Below are 20,891 nucleotides of genomic sequence, written 5' to 3'. Positions count from 1 at the left end.
TCGTGTGGGCACTCCAATCACTGCCCAACGTCTGTCCAAGTGGATTGTAGGTCTGATACAACTGTGCTACCTACTGGCGAAACAGCCGTTGCCGGGCCCGGTGCGGGCTCATTCCACCAGGGCTGTCGCGACATCTACTGCATTTCTGAAGGGAGTCCAGCTGCAAGACATTTGCAAAGCCACAACCTGGGCCACGCCTAATACCTTCATCAGGCACTACGCCCTGGACGTCCGTAAAACCACCAGTGACAATCTGGGACGTCAGGTTTCGTCATCAGCTAAGCAGTAAACACCTAACAGCACCCACCTCCAGGTAGGCTACTGCTCGCTTAATCTCCCATTGGTGTGAAGCACAGAGACCACGAAGAAGATAAACAGGTTGCTTACCAGTAACTGGTGATCTTCGAGTGGTCATCTGTGCATTCACACCACCCGCCCTCCTGCCCCGCTGCTGTCTTCTTCTACCTGTTTTATTAGGAGTTGATACGCGGCGGTTTGTAGGAACTGGCAGGATGTCCACGCCCGTCCCTCTGGACATGCGCAGTGGGGCTCCTGCGCATGCCAGGAGGGGCTGGGCGTGAAAATCCTTTGTAAAGAGCTTGCTACAGCACTGGCAGATCCAGCGCAGGCGCACTAGATCCAATTGGTGTGAATGCACAGATGACCACTCGAAGATCACCAGTTACTGGTAAGCAACCTGTTTTTTAATAGAAGTGGTGTATCGGTGTCGAGGAAGTTCGACGTCAGGAGCTTTGGACACCGTCGATGTCGATGACTGTGAAGGTGATGGGGAATGCTCTACACCCAGCTGGTGACTAATGAGTTCCACCGTTTCGACATCGGAGTAAGGATGGTCCATTGGACGTACGGGGAATGGTCTGTATCGATGGAAGTGCTTCAGCCTCCGGTATTGATACTACCGTTGGAGCAGGAGGTACTGTTGGGGCATCACCCAGTACAGGTAACGCTTCCTTCCCCTTTTTCGCCATCTTAAGAGCCTTGGAGGAGCCCTTCTTCACGGACTTATGGTCCATACCAGCATTAGTCTTCTTTTTGACCGGCGTAGAGGCAGAGGATCGAGTCTTCGATGTAGAGTGTTTCAGTGTCGGACGGTCGACATTGGAAACCGGTCTCGGCAGCGGAGCTGTCGATGTAGATGGCCCTTTATCCATGGTTGAGGCTGGAGCGAGGGCAGATTCAAGCAAAACTACTTTAAGTCGCGCAGCGTGGTTCTTTCTCGTTTGGTTCGAGAATTGAGCACAATGCCGACAGGACTCTGGTTTATGCGACTCTCCGAGGCAATAAATACGTTTATGTCCGTCCGGAGGAGCAAGTTTGCTTCCACAGCGACGACACCTATTAAAAAATCCCCACTTCTTCTTCTCCATAAGAAGTGGAAGCGACAGTTGGGGGGGGGGCAGCCCGAAGGCCTGTGGTAAATTTCCCTCAGAAAATAAAGTCCTCCTCCATTCCTCTTTTTTTTTTAAACGAAGAACGAAAATAATAAGACTCAAGAGAGGATATAAAATCCTAGCGCTAGAAGTTTTGTTAAACTGCTAACAGCGATTCCGATCAGACGAAGGAATGAATAGGTCTTTCCAACATGGCGGTAAGAAAGGAACTGGCGGGATGTCTGCACCCAACCCTCTGGGCATGCGCAGTGGGGTTCCTGCGCTTGCCTGAGGGAATGGGCGCGAAAATCCGTTGAAAGAGCTTGCTACAGCACCGATCGATCCAGCGCGTGTGCACTAGATCCCATGGGTGTGAAGCACAGAGACCATATCGAAGATCAGCATAATAACATTTGTCAGTCTAAATCAGGGTCCCTAACATGGTGCCCGTGTGTCCCAAGCAGGTGAGGCCAGGTAGGTTCCTGCGCAGTAGGGCTTCTAATTGTCCATTTGAGATCTGATTGGCTGGGCAGATTAAAATAACAGATGACACGACTTCCGGCGGCACGGCGTTGCGCTACGGGCGTGTTTCTTGGGAGCTCCCAAGACGCCCGGCTCGTGAGCGCTCTTTCGGAGCCTCCCCAGAGTTTGGGGGTGGCTCTGCTTGGTTCTCCTGGAGGGAGACCAAGAGCATGAGGCTTGACCGGCCCCTCCGTTTCCCTGGCAAGGACGGGGGGTGACTGGTTTGCCCCAAAGCAAGAGCGTCATGGAGAACGGGAACATGGGCGCCATGTTCTCGCCTAGCAGCTGCCACCCGTGATTTTAAACTTCATTCTTTCTTTTTAGTTTTTTGGTGTTATAAGCTTATGTTTTTTTTCCTTGGACCACCCTGAAGGATATGGATACTTTTTGACATGACTGAAAAAGAAAGAGTTTAAATACCCTCTTTTCGGCGGCCCCCCCCCCCCCCCACCGCAGTGCAGTGAAGCGTGGATAAAATGGAGATGTTTACCGTTTGCAACGAAATAAAAGACAAGATACTTGATGAACTTAGATCGGACAACTTTAAAAAGATATTACAAGATGAATTAAGTAAAGCGCTAAACCAAGTTTGGGACAATATTTTGAAGAATCAACAATGCTTGTCTGATAAGGAAGAGAGTGTGATAGTACAAATTAAAGAGACACAGGAGCTGAATGAATTGTATCAAACCAAGCAGGAGTGGAAGCATCAAGGCACCCAATGCGGTTTTAAAGAGAAAGATACACATGAGATGGATGCCTCAAAAAGGATGGGAGACAGAGAAAGCGGAAAAATAAGAATGGACAGAAACGTAGATTTGTTAAACACGCTGAGTAAGAAAGACAGGAAGTGGAGAAAGAGAAGGAAAAAACCAAAAAAGGGCTCAAAGAAACTGAAGGACCTTAACTTTAAACCTTTGAATTGGAACATAAGGACACAGGGAAAAGACAATGAGTACAAAGATCAAAGACATATAATGGAAAACAAATAAAATCAAAATAGAAAAGAAGAGACAAGACGAAGATTCTTAGCAGAAGGTGATGCCTTATGGGAAAATAAGGACAGAAAGACTGTTCTAGGATGTCTTCCTTTGAAGCTATGCTATATTGTTTAAATTGATGTTTGATGTTTTGTAGTATAAGTTTAAGAAATATGGATATGGGAAGCGGTAGAAAGATGTTCTTTATAGTGAAATATGTTTAGAAATTCTTAGTTGAGTGAGTTTTCTGACCGGGGCTTTAAGAGTAGATTTAAGCAGGAAAGAAACAGCTTATTGCCATAGGGGATGCCTTTGATAGTCTATTAGTTCATACCGGCCTCATCATAGATCAGAGGAGCTAATTAACTTTTATTGTGAGGCTAAATAACAATATAATTCTCTTTTCTGTGTCCAGAATCGTACTTTTGGAGACAAAGCTATAAGTTTGGTATAAAAGCAAATCAATATTTGGTTCTAGTAGATAACATTTGGAGATCCTAGTGCTTGTGATTGATTGAGTAAAATTTGAGAATAAATGAGAAAGTAGGAAAGTTAAAGTATAACTAGAAATGAAATATAGATATTGAAATTCCAACAGGAATAAAAAATAAATTACATGTGATGAAATAGATGGTTGGATAATAAATACAGATTAGGAGAGAATAGTGGATGAATTCATCGGTAGTCAGAAGTATGAAATGTAGTTAGAATTTAAGTATTATGGTGGTAGGGAAATATCAAGTTTTTGGATGAGGTTGGTGGGTGGAGGGGTACTTGTGTATGTGTGTTTTCTTATGTCAAAAAACCCATAACAGATGACACCAAATTGGGAGGAGCAGCAAACACACCAGAAGATATAGAATTCAATGAGATCTGAACACACTGGAAAAGTGGATGGATGTGAACAATATGCAATTTAACAAGGATAAGTGCTGAGTTCTAAATCTGGATAACAAAAATGAGGAAGACGCATACTGGATGGGGGATACACTTCTGGGTAGCAGAGTGTGTGAACTAGATCTTGGGATGAGGGTGGACTGTAAATTGAATATGAGCAGCCAGTGTGACGCAGCAACAAAAAAGGCTAATGCGATCTTAGGGTGTATCAACAGAGGCATAACATCCACATTGCAAGATGTCATAGTCCCACTGTACACTGCATTTGTCAGGCCGCACCTGGAGTACTATGTGCAGTTCTGGAGGCCTCACTTAGAAAAGGATGTGGACAGAATTGAGCGGGTGCAGAGGAGAGTGACAATGATGATTGGGGGCCTGGAGACCAAGCCCTATGATCCTGAGGGTCCTATGAGGCTGAGGGACTTTGGAATGTTAAGTCTGGAGAAGAGGAGGTTGAGGAGGGACATGATTGCTCTCTTGAAGTATTTGAAAGGCTGGAAGGCTGTCACTTAGAGGACGGCAGGGAGCTGTTCCTGTTGGCAGCAGAGGAGAGGACTTGCAATAATGGGTTTAAATTAAGGACGGGAAGGTACTGGTTGGGTATTAAGAGAAACTTTTTACAGTGAGAGTTGTGCAACCATGAAATCAGCTGCCTAGGGAGGTGGTGAGCTTTCCCTTCCTGGCAGTCTTCAAGCAGCGGCTGGACAAACTCTTGTCAGGGATGCTCTAGGCTAATCCTGCATTGAGCAGGGGGTTGGACTAGATGGTCTGTCTGGCCCCTTCCAATTCTATGATTCTATGATTTGATTGGCTGTGTAGATTTGCACATTTGTTAAAATGTTGTTTTGGCAGCAGCTGTCACCACAGCACAAGGGTCTTCACTGTGTGGTTGAAAGTACACTGCAGCCACCATGTTGTGGCTGGCTCTGCCTCACATGCTCGCCATTTTATGGCAGCCATTTTGTGGCTGCGCCCACCATGCTGTGTCAGAATTCTGAAGGTGCCAACAGGCTCAGAAAGGTTGGGGACCCCTGGCCTAAATCATATCCATTAAACAGTCCTTGGGCTGGAAGCAAACCATAAAAGCAGCTTTAAAAGATAGAACCCCTTCAGTTAAAAGCCTGGACCAAAATAAATGTTTTGGCCTCACACCTAAAGGACAGCAAAACAGATGCCAGGCAAACCTCAAGGGTCAGGGCATTCCAAAGGCAAATTTCCACTTCAGAAAAAAAGCCCTGTCTCCAGAGAAGCAAGACAGAAGTCTAGTAGCATGTTAAAAACTAACAACTTTTATTCCAGCATAAGCCTTCGTAAGTCAGAGTTTATTTCCTTAAATGCAATGGCAAGAAAAAAAATGTCCCCTCATTTTACACAGAAAATTACAGAAGGGGAGGCCTGGTATCATAAATAAGGGGTGGCTGAAAAACATAACAGATGGTGAGAGAAGTTCTAGTCTTTCTCACACAGTGAAGATAAGCCACAGGGCTTTGTGACTGAGACACTCCACGTAAGAAACATTTTGCAGACAGCCATTTTGATCTTTTGGATATGAGACTCGATGAGAGACCTGAGATCTGATGTCAGGACCTCTTTGGTCAAAGGCCTTGGTCCAGACCAGACTGGAGACATTCCAATGCATCCTTGTTCCTCAACACGTTTGATGTCAAACGCTTGAAGTGGCCCCACAGTGTGAATGCTTTCCAAATTGTCTCATTAGTAGAACCCCTTTGCAAGGCTAAAGTGGTACTGGTGGCCAGAGTAGGATATCAGTTTCCCCCCATTTTTGCCTGGAAGCAGCTTTCTCTTTGGCAAATGAGACGGCTGGGCAGGGCATGGGAGCAGCTTTTCTTTTGGCTATCTGTTGGTGACCCATGAGGTGCTGGGCTCTATAGCCTCTCCCATGAGGTATGCCTCTAAAGTCCCTGGAAGCTATTCCTGGGCAATGGAATGCAATGGGCAGGGGGCTTTGAAGGACATGATCAAGATTTCAGCTTTCCTGACTCTAGTCACTCTAAGGGTTTGTTTGTTTCTTTGAGGAATAGCCAGGAGGCCAAGAGGAGAGGAAATGAGTGATCAAGAAATGAGAGAAATTATATCAGAAATTTTTTTTTTTGGGGGGGGGAGATAAGAAAGTTCTAGAATATCCAGAAAGAAACCTAATTGTAGGGTAGAAACACAGGAATTTGGATGTCATCCCCCTGCTAGCCAATTAGCATAGTCCTGCCTATGGAGCAAGTGGGAAGAGTAATCTAAATTAGCATCCCTCCTCCACCGGCAGAGAAATAACAATAATGAGCCTGGACTCAATGGCCCTCTTCGGAGGTTCGCCTGTGTGCCAGCAGCCTGGATGAAGGCATATTTCCCTCTCCCTGGTGAGGTGTGGTAGACAGAGCCTCAGAATAACTGCCTGTTTTCATGAGCTTTGGCTGTGCACCTTGAAGTCACAACCCCCTTGACAGCCAAGCAGAATCAACATCAAAGCATTATTGCTTAGTCATTTCCTAAGGAGTCTATGGCCTCTATGCTTTCAATGTTGACTTTGAAGCCCTTCCCCCCCCCCTTCTCTTGGTGCTGAGAGAGAGAAAAAAGAGGCTGGGAGGTGTGGCCTGGAAGAGGCTGCCTGCTTGAAGGATTCTCTGGCCCCTCCCATCGCTTCCAGTGAAGCAGCTTGGAGGCATGGCCTGGCAGAGGCTGCCTGTCTGAAGGAATCTTTCCCCCGCTCTGCCTTTCTGTCAGTTCTGACCAGAAGCCTGGAAGTGTGGCCTGATGAAGGCTTGTTTTAAACCTGTGCTGTGCCTGACTGAAGGAACCTTTCCCTGGCTGTCCTCAGTTTCACGGTGGAATCTGTGGAAGCATGGGTTCCCACAGCCTTGCAATTCTCTGTGCCCCTTTGTGGAAGGTATTATGTGTCAGAAGGGTATTGTGCCCCTTCGTCAGGGCTGTTTGGACCTCTTCAACTTCTATAGTTTTGAAGAGTGGCTGAAGTGGGTGGAGTTTCCCCCTTCTTGTTGTTATCCATGTCCTGAGACAACAGACTACTTATGCTATTGAGGCCAGGCTCTTTTTCCACCACACCTCATCAGGGAGGGGGGAATATGCTTTCATCCAGGCTGCTGGCACACAGGCGAAGCCTCCGAAGAGGGCCATTCAGGCCAGGCTCTTTTTACACCAAACCTCACCAGGGAGAGGGGAAGCCTTTGAACAGGGCTCTTTTGAGTCCAGCTCTATCTATACATGCCTTCAGGGGAAACTGGTGACAGCAAGAGCAGGCAGCTCTGCTGTGTGAACCCCTAGGCAGCCAAAGTACAGAGAATAGTAATTTGTCAGCACCCTTTTTAGTTATAATGACACAGTGGAAACCCAGAAAACATTTCTTCTTTAGATGTATTTTATTGTTTACTAGAATGTTAACAGAAAAAAGTCTCCTCAGCCTCAAAACTGAGGTGAGGAAAAACACAGAGAACAGCAGTGGAGATCTCGCCAAAGTGGCAAAAGAGAACCGAGGGAGTAGCGCCCCTCCTGGTCATGTCAGCATTTTGGTGGGAAAGTGCCAGAAGGAGGAGGGGCACTCTTAGTCCATTAGAAAGCTTGGAAATCTTTTCTGTGGCTGGCCTGTGACTGTGCAGTCCCCATGTGGGACTGCACAGAAGCCACAATGATCAACCTAAAATAGCATCCCTCCTCCACCAGCAGAGAAATAACAATAATGTAATGGCTTACCGGAGGTTTATCTACGGTCTCATACATAATATCTGTCCAACCTTTAAACGTTGCCTGGAAAAATATTAACAAACCAAGTTATTAAAATGTCCCATAAGTGATTTTTCCCTAGTTTGTCTGTAAAAGAGAAGAGGAGAAACGGTTCTTCCCATTTCTCACCAAGTTTGTTCACTCTCACCACCTTTTCCTCAAGGGAGGAAACATTCTGCACTTCTATCGGAATCTGATTTGCTTCTCTTGCTCAAGCTGCGTTGGTTGATTCATGTGATGGCTCATTTTCACAGATAAAGGCAGGGGGGATCTAATTTTTATAATAAAAGGTGAATGCAGATGAATGGGCCTGAACCCTTTCCTCCTCCTGTGCCTTATCTCCCCATACTCCCTTATTTCAAATATATTTCTCCCCAACCTGGCTCAGTTTCAATTTCAGAGCCAGACTGGAAGAAAAGAGCTGAAGTGATGGAATCCAAGGAGGTACAGGGCAGAGATTCTGATTTACTTCACCTGGTTGCTCCTTTTTGATGTACAAAGCAGAAGCACCAGCCCAAACAGAAAATACACATTTTAAACATCTAAGGCTCTTCCCTTAGTTTTACCCAAAAAAGTGGGTCACCAGAGATTGTCAAAGTAGTGATGTTTTCAGCTTGACTTCTGGGTATTAAAATAAATGTATTAATGGTCAGGAATATGCATCAGGGATGGACGGATATAGGTGATGTAAATGGCTTCTAAAAGTGGGTTAGATAGATTAATGAAAAATAGATTCATCAATGGCTAATAGTCATGGTGAGTAAAGGGAACCTCCATATATTGAGGTAGCAGACCTCTGAATCCCAAAGTTTGAAGGCAGCATCAGAAGAAAGCTTTGGCCTCTGTGCCCTGTTTGTTTGGCCCTTCAGGACAACTGGTTGGATGCTCTGTGAAGCGGAATGCTGGACTAGATGGATCACTGGTCTAATCCAACAAGGCTGTTCTTAGGCCCGTTTACGTAAGAGCATGAAGGGGCTTTTCCAGCAGTGTGGGGGCCGTTTTATTTTCCCCCAGTGTGTGGAGTGGATGACGGCTCCATCATCCTCTTTTTCAGATGTGTAAAGGCAGCTCCTATCCTTCCCTGAGTGAGACTCTTTTGGAGGAGTACAAAGGCATATAGTCCATGAGCTCCCCCCCCCCCTGAATGTAACTGAGCAGGTTAGTCACTAAGGCAAAGGTTTTCCAGAAGCAGAAGACTTTATCCTCCCTTCTTTCCCGTGGCAAAATTCTGCTTGGCACAGCAGTCACTCTCTAGAATAAGGAGGAGGGGGTGAGAGAGCAAGAGACCTGAGGCCCTATGCAATTACAGTGGGCTGAAAAGAGCATGTGCCTGCATTTAGACCAAAGAATTACTTTTGTGAATGCATGCAGGCTTACCGCAGAGTAAGTTCATTGAACTCAATGGGACTTCTCAGTAATATACACAGAATCAAGGCCAAAGAGAGAGAAATCGCAGAGAGGGCAAGCCATGCAGTAGCCAGCTTTAGGCATGGACGAGGCAAGTCATACACTGGCTGCTGCCAGGCAAGTTGCACAGTGGCCACCAATGAGCCAAGTGAGTCCTCCATTGGGGGGCTAGGATGAGGGAGGGAGAGGGGCCCTCTTCCAGGCCTACTGCACATACGTATTAAAGAATTTAAATGATAAAGCAGCATCAGTCCAGGACTGTGTGTAAGGGGAGAGGAAACACATGGGATGGGGGGGAGCGATGCATAACACTCCATGGGAATCCCCTTTGCCACAGAGTTTTCTCAAGAGTGGCATCAACAATGAGGAGACTATATATCAGCGCTGTTGTGTGGAAAGCATCTAAATGAACATTAACAATAAAAAATAACCCTGCCCATGTACACCAGGGTTTCCTCTGATGAGAGAGTGCGAACAGGAGAGGCATGTCTCCAAATGCTCAGGTAGACATGGGCCAGATAGTCATAAATGGCTGCATCTCCCTGGTTCATGTTTACTATGAGCTTACAGACATACATCTTTTCTTCACATTTTAGCGATACTATTTTTTTTATTCAAAATACAAACATGCTTTAAACACGGGGGTCGGCTGGAGCCGGAGCACACAGGAGCGGCACTCCAGGAGTGAGGAGCCCAGGGGGAGGGCACAAGACCAAGCCCTGCCCCCTGCTCCCAGCAGCACATCTAAGGTGCAGGCTTGTCCCAGCACCCTGCAGCCACAGGACGTGCAAGTGAGCCATGGACGGGGAGGGGGATTAAACCGCCTCCCATCTAAGGTGCTGGCTTGCCTGCGCACCTGAGGTACCAGCTCGCCCGTGCACCACGCAGCCGTGGGATGCATGGGCGAGCCATGAACGTGGGGGGGGGGGTTTAAACTGCCTCCCCTTCCATCTAAAGTGCCGGCTCACCCAGGTGCCCCACAGCCTTGGGACGCATGGGCGAGCCATGGAAGGGAAGGGGGTTTAAACCACCTCCCATCTAAGGTGCTGGCTTGCCTGCGCGCCTAAGGTGCCGGCTTGCCCATGCACCACGGAGCCACAGGACGCGCAGGCGAGCCATGAATGGGGAGGGGGTTTAAACCACCTCCCCTTCCATCTAAGGTGCCGGCTTACCTGGGCACCCCGCAGCTGCGGAACACACAGGCAAGCCATGGAAGGGTAGGGGATTTAAACTGTCTCTCCTTCCAGCTGAGCTATTCAAAGTCTTAGAAGATGATGCTGTTAAAGTGCTGCACTCAATTTGCCAGCAAATTTGGAAAACGCAACAGTGGCCACAGGATTGGAAAAGGTCAGTATACATTCCAATCCCAAAGAAGGGCAATGCCAAGGAATGTTCGAACTATCGCACAATTGCACTCATATCACATGCTAGCAAGGTCATGCTCAAGATCCTACAAGCTAGGCTTCAACAGTACATGGATAGAGAACTGCCAGAAGTACAAGCTGGGTTTCGAAGAGGTAGAGGAACTAGAGATCAAATTGCCAACATTCGCTGGATTATGGAGAAAGCAAGAGAGTACCAGAAAAACATCTACTTCTGCTTCATTGACTATGCTAAAGCTTTTGACTGTGTGGATCACAACAAACTATGGCAGGTCCTTAAAGAGATGGGAGTACCAGACCACCTCACATGTCTCTTGAGAAACCTGTATAAGGGCCAAGAAGCGACAGTTAGAACCGGATATGGAACAACTGATTGGTTCAGCATAGGAAAAGGAGTACGACAAGGATGTATATTGTCGCCTTGCTTATTTAATATATATGCAGAGTACATCATGCGAAATGCTGGCCTGGATGAATCACAAGCGGGAATTAAGATTGCTGGGGAAAAGATCAACAACCTCAGATATGCAGACGATACCACTCTAATGGCAGAAAGTGAAGAGGACCTAAAGAGCCTCTTGCTCAGGGTAAAAGAGGAGAGCGCAAAAGTGGGCTTGAAGCTCAACATCAAAAAAACTAAGATCATGGCATCCGGCCCCATCACTCCTTGGCAAATAGAAGGGGAAGTCGTGGAAGTGGCGACAGACTTCACGTTCCTGGGATCCCAGATCACCGCAGACTGTGACAGCAGCCATGAAATTAAAAGACGCCTGCTCCTTGGGAGGAAAGCAATGGCGAACCTAAACAGCATGATAAAAAGTAGAGACATCACCCTGCCAACAAAAGTCCGTATGGTCAAAGCAATGGTATTCCCAGTAGTCATGTATGGCTGCGAGAGTTGGACTATAAGGAAGGCCGAGCGCCGAAGAATAGATTCTTTTGAACTATGGTGCTGGAGAAGACTCTTGAGAGTCCCTTGGACTGCAAGAAGATCAAATCAGTCAATCCTAAAAGAAATCAACCCTGACTGTTCCCTGGAAGGCCAGATAATGAATATGAAGCTCAAATACTTTGGCCACCAAATGAGAAGGGAGCACTCACTGGAGAAGACCCTGATGCTGGGAAAGATTGAAGGTCAAAGAAGACAGGGACGGCAAAGGATGAGATGGTTGGACAGTGTCATTGACGCAACAAACATGAAATTGAGCCAACTTCAGAGGACAGCGGGAGACAGGAGGGCCTGGCGGGAGCTGGTCCATGGGGTCGCGAAGAGTCGGACTCGACTGTGCGACTGAACAACAACAACAATAACCTTCCATCTAAAGTGCCAGCTCATCTGGGCACCCCAGATCCGCGGGACGCACGGCAAGCCATGGAAGGGTAGGGGATTTAAACTGTCTCCCCTTCCACCTAAAGTGCCAGTTTGCCCAGGCGCCCTGCAGCCGCGGGACGCATGGGCGAGCCATGGAAGGAGAGGGGGTTTAAACTGCCTCCCGTTCCATCTAAGGTGCCGGCTCGCCCAGGCGCCCCAGAGCTGCGGAACACGTGGGTGAGCCATGGAAGGGGAGGGGGTTTAAACCGCCTTCCCTTCCATCTGATGCCAAGGAGTGTGGCATATGGAAATAAGTTATGCTAATGAGTTATGCTAATGAGCTCCTGCACCTCTTTTTCTACGAAATGACCCCCGTTTAAACATAAGTGCATAAGCAGAGTCCTGCTGGATCAGACCAGTGGTCCACTTAAGAGGAAGAAGAAGAAGAAGAGATTGGATTTATACCCCGCCCTTCACTTGGAGTCTCAGAGCGGCTTACAAACTCCTTTCCCTTCCCCTCCCCACAACAGACACCCTGTGAGGTGGGTGGGGCTGAGAGAGCTCTGGCAGGAACTGTTCTTTTTCAAGGACAGCTGTGCCAGAGCTTGTGACTGACCCAAGGTCACATCAGCAGGTGCAAGTGGAGGAGTGGGGAATCAAACCCGGTTCTCCCAGATTAGAGTCCGCACACTTAACCACTACACCAAACTGGCTAGTCCAGCATCCTGTCTCACACAGTGGCCAATCAGTTCCTCTGAGTCTACACAATATTCCAAATAAAGCTGCCCCGCAGATCTATAGAGGGACATTACAATATCAGCTGTTTCATTCTCAATCCCTTTCCTAATCAACCCTAACTGAAGAGCTTGCCTTTTTTCACTGTTGCAGCACACTGGGTTAGAACATAAGAGAAGCCATGTTGGATCAGGCCAATGGCCCATCCAGTCCATGTCACACAGTGGCCAAAGCCCAGGTTCCCTCAGGAGGTCCACCAATGGGGCCAGAACTCCAGAAACCCTCCCACTCCAAGCCCCAAGAATATAGAGTATCACCCTGGAGGAAATGGCTACTTTGAAGAGTGGACTCCCTTGCATTAGACCACCCCCCCCAAAAAAAAATCTCTGTGCCTGACTGGGCTCAGAAGTGTGGAGGAGGAGGAGAAGGAAATGGGTTGGGGGTGAGTAGGGGGAGAGGCTATCATTATGGGATCCTCTCCTAAGGAATGTTCATCCCCCCTTTTAGCTCTCCGTCTTGTTTTCCCCACCACTAGAGCTATCCCTTCCCAATGCAAGACAAATGGCTCTAAGCAAAAAGCCTTAGCCCAATCTTGAAGTCTCCTCTTGGGAAGGAGGCAGCAGCACCTCTGCACACCGTGACTGATTGGGTGCTTGGCAGCATCCTTTAGGCTGCTCAGCAAAATGGAACTTTCCCTTCTCCCCCTTCCCCCCACAGATTTAGTCCAACTTGGGAGGCTGCACGGGAGACTGCTCCCCACAGCCATGCCGATTCAAACTGGGTGGGAACTGGTGGGCAAGGGGGACAAGCAAAGACGCAAAGCCCCAAAAGAGAGCCCTCAAAGAGGCTGGTGTAGTTGTTGCCAACTGCCACCTGGTCTTCCTGTTGAGCTTGGTTTCCCCTGCCAACAGCGTTTGGCTGCACTTGCTGCCACTCCTTCATGGCTGTCATTGTCCAGAGTGGTGGTTTGGGGAGTAGGGAGACCTGCACTTCCTTTCACAGGCCTTGCAGTTGGGCAACCCTTTCCCTTGTCCCCACTAGCATGAGCGGCAATAATAGCCAAGGATCGGGGACGAGGCAAAGCATGGAATCCTCTCCCCCCCCCCCAGCTGGCACAGCAGCCCTGTTTCTCTTACCCGCTGGCGACCGCAATCCCCCCCCCCCCTCAGCCTGAAGCCAAATGAGGAGAGAGCAAAGCGAGAAAGCACACCCAAACAGGCTGGAGTGGAAAGCTCCAAAGGGGTGTGAGCGCGTGGTGGCAGTGGCAGACCTGAGCTGGCAGCCACCTGGGATATGGGTTGCCTCCCCATGCAGAGACCAACAGACATTACTGCAGTGGGGGCGCCCTCAAAAGTGGTGGCTCCCAGCATCTGAAGACCTTCCCTGAGAGAAGCAGGGCAAAGAGTATCGAAGGCCTGGGCACGTGCTCCCTTCCTTTGGCACTCAGGATCCCGCATGCTGCCATGCTCCTCCTCATGGGGATTGGCTGGGCCGTCCCCTGCTTCCCTGCCCTCGGGCTCCTCCCTCCCTAGCCTTTGCCCAATCAGCTGGCCATGCTTCGGATCGAAGCTGGGAAGTTGAGCTGGGAAGGCAGCCAGCAGTGGGGAAGAGGGAGAGGGGTGTGACCAGATGAAAAGAAAGCAGAGGAGCTGAGATCAGGGAGGAAAAGACCTGGGAGCACAGCGGTTGTGGAGCAGAGCACCAGCAGGGAGGAGGAGAAGGAGGTTGCTTGTGGGCTGGGTAAGAGCCCTGGATGGGGCTGATCTGGCCTGCGGGCCATACGTTTGACACCTCTGATCTTGGGATTTTTTTTTAATCTGTGTCACTTTCTTTGTTGCTGAACTAGTGGGAGAGGATGCCTGGAGGCTGATGTGCTGTTAATATCTATGAGGGGAGGGGGTTTGAAGGAGAGGCTCCAAACTAGCAGGGTAGCTGCTGGAGCCTCTCCTCAAGATACCAACCAAGTTTGAAGAACATTGGACCAGGGGGTCCAATTCTATGGGCCCCCAAACAGGTTGCCCCCATTCCCCTCCATTGTTCTTTTTCCCCACCATAGAGAGGCTCCAGCAACTACCCTACAAATTTGGAGTCTCTCTCTCAAGCCCCCTCCCCTCCAGCCCGCAGAATATACCCTATGTTTTCACCATTGACTTCAATGGCCCATAGGATATAATGGGGCTGAAATTGACATTCAGCTGGCCAAAGGCTGGTACTGACGAAACTGACATGCGGGAGTCTTACTGCCAGCCGAAATTGATTCTGCCCAATTCAACTGAATCCGAATGGGCTGATTTTTTTTTTTTTTTGCACATCCCTAGAACATAGCATGAAATATCTGGTATTTCAACTAGAACTCAGACAAGTTTCTTCTAAATCAAGCTTATTTTAAACAAAGTTAAATTTGCAATCTAATTACATTTGTTCAGGGTTTGTAATAATAGATGCTGTTGAATTTAGATGACTTAAAGAAATCAAGCTGAATTTGACTGACTGTCATTTAACATTATTCCCTTACAATTCACCAGAAAGACTTAAAAGTAAGGGTTTATAAACAAGGACTCTCAGTCTAAATTCTAAATACATAATGGTTTAGCAAAATACTCCTGCTATCAAAGAGAACAGCCATTCTTGGCTGAACATATATGTCTTCCCATGATTTTTCCCTGCTGAATGACATTTGTATGATTCAACATACCACCTGAAGAAGAGCCAGATATCCATTCCCAACATTATTAAAGTTGACGGTGCTATTGACCCGTGTGTAGCTTCTGATTCCACAGACTGGACCAGCATTATTAAAGTTGACGGTGCTATTGACCCGTGTGTAGTTTCTGATTCCACAGACTGAACCAGCTTTGTCATGCTCAGATTTTCCTCCAAATAAGCCGACTCCAAGGATGTTGAATGGGAGCCAGAGAACGACGCAGACAAGCAGTACATTCCCAATGGAAGGAATGGCACCTACGAGGGCATTCACCACAACCTTAAAAGTAAATGAAAGACACAATCAGCAACTCAGTATATAGGACAGCTCTATTACAGCTAGTAATCATATCCGTAAAAAGTCTCTTTCTGAATACAAATGTGTGTGGGGGGGAATAAATGGGGAGGGATTGCCTTCATACCCTGTTTGCAAGTTTCCCAAAGGCAGGAGGGTGGCTACGTCTGGAAACAGGATGCTGTTCACAGCAGGGCTCATAAGAACATCCAGCCCTGCTGGATGAGACCAGTGGTTCATCTAGTCCATCATCCTGTCTCACACAGAAGAAGAAGATAATAGATTGGATTTATACCCCGCCCTTCACTACCCAAAGGAGTCTCAGAGCGGCTTACAAACTCCTTCCCCTCCCCACAACAGACAGCCAGTGAGGTAGGTGGGGCTGAGAGAGCTCTGACAGAGACTGCTCTTTTTCAAGAACAGCTGTGCCAGAACTATGGCTTGCCCAAGGTCATCCAACAGGTACAAGTGGAAGAATGGGGAATCAAATCCGGTTCTCCCAGATTAGAGTCCACGCACTTAACCACTACACCAAACTGGCTCACTACACCAAACTAGCCAACTGGGGGGCCAACAACAGGGCAGAGAGGCCGAGGCCTTCCCCTGATAAGAACATAAGAGCCCTGCTGGATCAGACCAGTGGTCCATCTAATCCAGCATCCTGTCTCACACAGAGGCCAACCAGTTCCTCTGGGGGGCCAACAACAGGGCATAGAGGCAAAGGGCTTCTTTTTATGTTTGGGATGTGGTTAAAATCCTCTTTTGCGTACTTCCTCAAAGTCTACTTCTTCCACACAACATTTCTGGAGTACTGTACATGATACCTTTTTCCAGCAGTTTGTCTTTTTCCAGTTCTATTTGATGGCCTATTCTCAGTGTTCCTTTATTCCTATCTGTTCTCCCCCATCACTTTATATAGCAAAACATGTTACAGGTCCCATGGGGATGCTACAAAAACATTCTCATCCCAGCTATAACAACTGCAAGTACTCATTATGTAACTCATCCCATGAAATGGGTGTAATGGTGGTGGGGCAGGCCAATCTCAAGGTGATGGAACAACTCACATGGAGAGCATTTGCAAGTGTTATGACCTGGAATCACTCATACCATGTGCCATCAAGTCCCAGCCGACTTATTGGCAACTCCAGCCAGCAGCTTTCATAGCAAGTGAGAAGCAGAGGTGGCTTGCCATTGCCTTCCTCTACAAAGTCTTCCTTGGTGGTCTCCCTTTCAAGTACCAACACTGCTTAGCTTCTGATATCTGGTGAGATTGGGCTATACCATGCCACTATTCCTCACTGCTCATACCATGGGAAGGCCTTATTAGTATCCCGCTGATAACAGTGGCCGTGGCACATATTCCAGCTATTACACTCTAAGCAGGAATAACGTTAAATGTGTCTGTTCAGGGCCTTGCATGCTGCTGCTGATAGTGATGACCAATGCTCCCTCTAAGCTGTGGAGTCTTGTGAGCTGCTGGCATTAAAGTTGTGAGCAAGCAATTTGGCTACTGCATAAATTAGTGTCCTCTGGAGCCATCCTCCCTGAGCTAAGACAAAAATGTGTGAGCTGGAGGCTAAAAAACTGTGAGCTAGCTCACACTAACTCAGCTTAGAGGGAACACTGGTGATGACAAATACCAGAGATGAGAAAAGAAAAAGAATTTAAAAAGGGGTGTGAAAAAAAAACTATATTCTTCGAGTTCGGGTAAATCCTCCATTGTTTCCAATGAAGGGGGAAAAGGCATTTAAAGGGATCACAGTCCCTTGAAAGGCCTTCTTCAACATGACAGTTCATTCTGAAGGCATTTAAAAGGACTGAGAATCCTTTAAATGCCCTTTAACTGTGGCTATCTGGTGGTTCTGAAAAATTCCGAATGTTTTCAGGTCAGCCATTTTTGGATAGCTGAATCAGTAGCCCACTTGGTAACTGGCTGAAAAAAATACCCAAAAAATACAGCTAAGGTATTTGGGGGTATTTTTCAGCTTGGTTTATACCGAGCACACACCCCTAAATAGAAATATAGAAGCTGAAGTAAAAAAGTGGATTAATTGAAGCCTCACCAGATAAGAACATAAGAAGAGCCCTGCTGGATCAGAACAGTGGTCCATCAAGTCCAACATCCCATCTCACACAGTGATAAGCTAGTTACTATGTAGGGCCAACAACAGGGCCAGGGCCTTCCCTTGATGTTGTCTCCTGTCACTGGTCATGGTGAGGCAGAGGGGGTGGAACGGCTGACTTAAAAATACCCTAATTTCTGGAGGACAAAATTTACAACTTCCTTGCTTTAATGCTACCTGGCCAAAGGTCAACTAAATTTTTTTAAAATCTAATTCAGTTTTTTTTTTTTTGCTTATTCATATGAGAAAGGATGGTGAAAGCAGTATTACCTTAATCCCTTTAAATCTGGATAATGCTCGAAGTGGTCTCAAGGCTCTCAGAGTTCTAAGAGATTTTATGGAGCTGCTGTTGTTACACAGATTATATTCAGTTGATTTTGATTTAGCTTCTGCCACCAGGGAGGCCAATGAAGTCTGTGACCATTGAAGAAAAATACAGCTTATTTTCCAAACATTCTACCTTGAGGCAATCATTTCTGTGCTAACATTAATGGTTTCCATTAGTTGTAAACTGCCTTCAGCAGGTCTCTGGAGAGGTGGTATATAAATTTTCTAAACAAATAAAGGTTTGCCAAGGAACCCCTGCCTGCCTGCTCTTTTTTTAAAAAACTCTTTATTAGGATATCACAATAAGTAAACTTATAATTAATCTAACAAGTTATCTCATATCCTTTTTTCTTCCATATACCCCCTTCTGACTTCCCACAGTGCTCAAACTTCCAATTCTCTCAGCTCACCCCCTTTCCCTATTCTTTAATATTATATATTTATTGCAGGTAACATATCTCTTTATCTCTAGATCTATATATGTTTAAACTTAATCTAAATAACCCTCCATCTTAATAATTGTCTAAGCAAAATAAATTGTTTTTAACATCCCAATATTTCTCCATATAGTCTTTGAAGTCCTTCCAATCTGCAAAAAAGTCTTCTGCTTCTTGATTTTTAAGCTTTCTTGTCATTTTGTCCATTTCAACCATAAAAAGTAACTTTTTTAATCACTCCCAAATATCAGGAGTTTTTTCTTGTTTCCAACATTGAGCGTATGTCATTCTGGCAGTTGTAATCATATACCACATTAAAGTCCGTTTTGCAATATTAACTTCTTCCATTCTAAGTCCCAGAAGAAACACTTCCGGTTCCTTCTTAATTTTGCATTTCATGATTTTTTCAATCTCTGAATGGACCTCGGCCCAGAAAACTTTTGCTTTTTCACATGTCCACCACATATGGTAAAGAGAAAAACAGGTTGCTTACCAGTAACTGGTGATCTTCGAGTGGTCATCTGTGCATTCACACCAATGGGGTTTAGTGCGCACGCGCTGACCCAACCAGTGCTGTAGCAAGCTATATTTCAACGGATTTTCGCGCCGAGCCCCTCTAGGCATGCGCAGGAACCCCACTGCGCATGCCCAGAGGGACCGGCGCGGACATCCCGCCAAGCGAGCCATATCCTACCTGGAGGAGGGTGCTGGCAGGATGTTCATCGCTGGGCTGAAGATAAAACGTGACGGCCGATGCTGTCATTGGTGCGCCGGACGTCGAGGGCGTAATGCCGGATGAATGTATTAGGCGTGGCCCATGTAGCAGCTTTGCAGATGTCCTGTATCGGCACACCCTTGAGAAAGGCTGTAGATGTTGCAAGAGCTCTGGTGGAGTGAGCTCTGACAGGGCCCGGTAAAGGATGTTTTGCCAGAAGGTAGCAAAGTCGAACCAACTCCACAATCCACTTGGATAGATGCTGGGAAGTTACACGAGTCCCCAGGCGTGAGGGTGCATACGAGAGGAATAGATGAGGATCTTTCCTAGCTGGATGTGTCCTTTTTAGGTAAAACAAGAGGGCCCTCTTGACATCCAATGTATGCAGTAGTCTATCCTCATCAGATATTGGATTTGGAAAGAAAGTCGGCAAGAAGACTTCGGTTTGCAGATGGAATTCAGAGATTACCTTAGGCAAGAACAAAATGTCCGGCACCAAGCGGATTCCATCAGGGAGTATGGAAAGGTAAGGAGCATCGTGCCTGAAGGCCAAGAGCTCTCCAACTCGCCTGGCCGACGTGATTGCAACCAAAAATGCTGTCTTCCATGTCAGGAGACGTAGCTCGCATGTGGCCAGCGGTTCAAATGGCTTCCGTGTTAGTTGATGCAGGACCAGGGGAAGGTCCCAAGGCACAGGTGGAGACTTAACTGGGGGATAAAGGCGAAGCAAACCCTTCAGAAAGCGTTTGGTAACTGGATGGGTGAACAAGGAATAACCATCAACTGGAACATGAAAGGCTGACAAGGCAGCCAGATAAACATGTAACGAGGAGTGGGAGAGCCCCGAGTCAGCAAGGGATAAAACAAATGAAAAAACTCTTTCCAGACCCGTAGTGGTTGCCAGGGAGGCATCAGCCCCGAGAAAGGAGCAGAATTTAGCCCATTTCTGGGTGTAAGACTTGCGCGTGGACTGTTTCCTCGAATTCAAGAGGACATGCGCTATGCGAGCAGAGAATCCTCTGGAAGTATTCGCCACGCCGTGAGCTTCAGTGTTGTCACGTCGTGGTGGAGTAGTGGGGAGTTGTGGAGGTGTAGTAAGTCTTGAACAGGAGGGAAGTGGTAAAAAGTTTTCCGAGACAGGTCGAGAAGGGTGGGAAACCAGGGCTGCCTGGGCCACCAGGGCGTTATCAATATTACGTGTGCATTGTCCCTGAGGATCTTGCGCACCACCCTGAGGAGCAGTGGTAGGGGTGGGAACATGTATAGGTGTTTCTCTGACCACGGGTACAGGAGGCCGTCTCCTAACGATTGGGCGTCGTACCCTCCTCGGCTGCAAAAGAGACATTTCCTGTTGTGGGCTGTGGCGAAGACGTCGACTTGGGGAGTGCCCCACAGTTGGAAAATTGGGAGCAGGTAGTGTTGTTTTATTCCCCACTTGTGAAGGCTGAGACCGGAGCGGCTGAGATGGTCTGCCTCCGAATTTAGAATTTGTTAGCCCTTGTGCTGTTAAAACTTGTTAGCCTATGTGCTTTACGGATGTTGGATAAGATTGATATCACAGCTAAACACAATAAGACAACCAGAGAACTGAATTTGGTTGAAAAAGAGTTGTCTCGAAACGAACAACCACTCGAGATGTTCGTATCGCTCACCTTCCGTATTTGACGTCCTGTGTTCTGAAAACATAGAAATTATAAACATCATCAAGCATCAGTTCTGTACTAGTTATTATTGTCTATTCATTGTGATTTGTGAACTCACAGCAATTTTTCATCATTATTATTGTACTGCTTTGAATTGCTGGTCCCCCTTGTATATATTTGTCCAGATTCAACTCTCCAGGTATGTGAGTCGCCACCAGGAAAATTTTGTTGGCCCTGCAAAAATCCCACAGACGCAATGCTAGATTGCA

The 20,891-nt window shown here is 47.1% G+C and overlaps 1 protein-coding gene across 1 annotated transcript in view; it reads right to left on the bottom strand.

The window, feature by feature from the left end:
• LOC107114971 (sodium channel protein type 5 subunit alpha-like) overlaps nt 1-19,027 on the bottom strand; it is a 79,224-nt gene extending 60,197 nt beyond the window's left edge. The window contains exons 1-4 of the mRNA XM_015416578.1: nt 18,959-19,027; nt 17,771-17,914; nt 15,072-15,359; nt 7,511-7,564 (exon numbers count right to left, since the gene is read on the bottom strand). Coding sequence (XP_015272064.1) covers nt 7,511-7,564; nt 15,072-15,359; nt 17,771-17,914; nt 18,959-19,027 — 555 coding nt within the window. The remainder of the gene's footprint in view (nt 1-7,510; nt 7,565-15,071; nt 15,360-17,770; nt 17,915-18,958) is intronic.
• Between the last annotated feature and the right edge of the window lie 1,864 nt (nt 19,028-20,891).

Source organism: Gekko japonicus, unplaced genomic scaffold (assembly GCF_001447785.1).
Source record: "Gekko japonicus isolate JY-2015 unplaced genomic scaffold, Gekko_japonicus_V1.1 scaffold3766, whole genome shotgun sequence".
Lineage (NCBI taxonomy): Eukaryota > Metazoa > Chordata > Lepidosauria > Squamata > Gekkonidae > Gekko > Gekko japonicus.
Note: the sequence above shows the minus strand (reverse complement) of the source record. Positions and strands in the feature narration are given on the sequence as shown.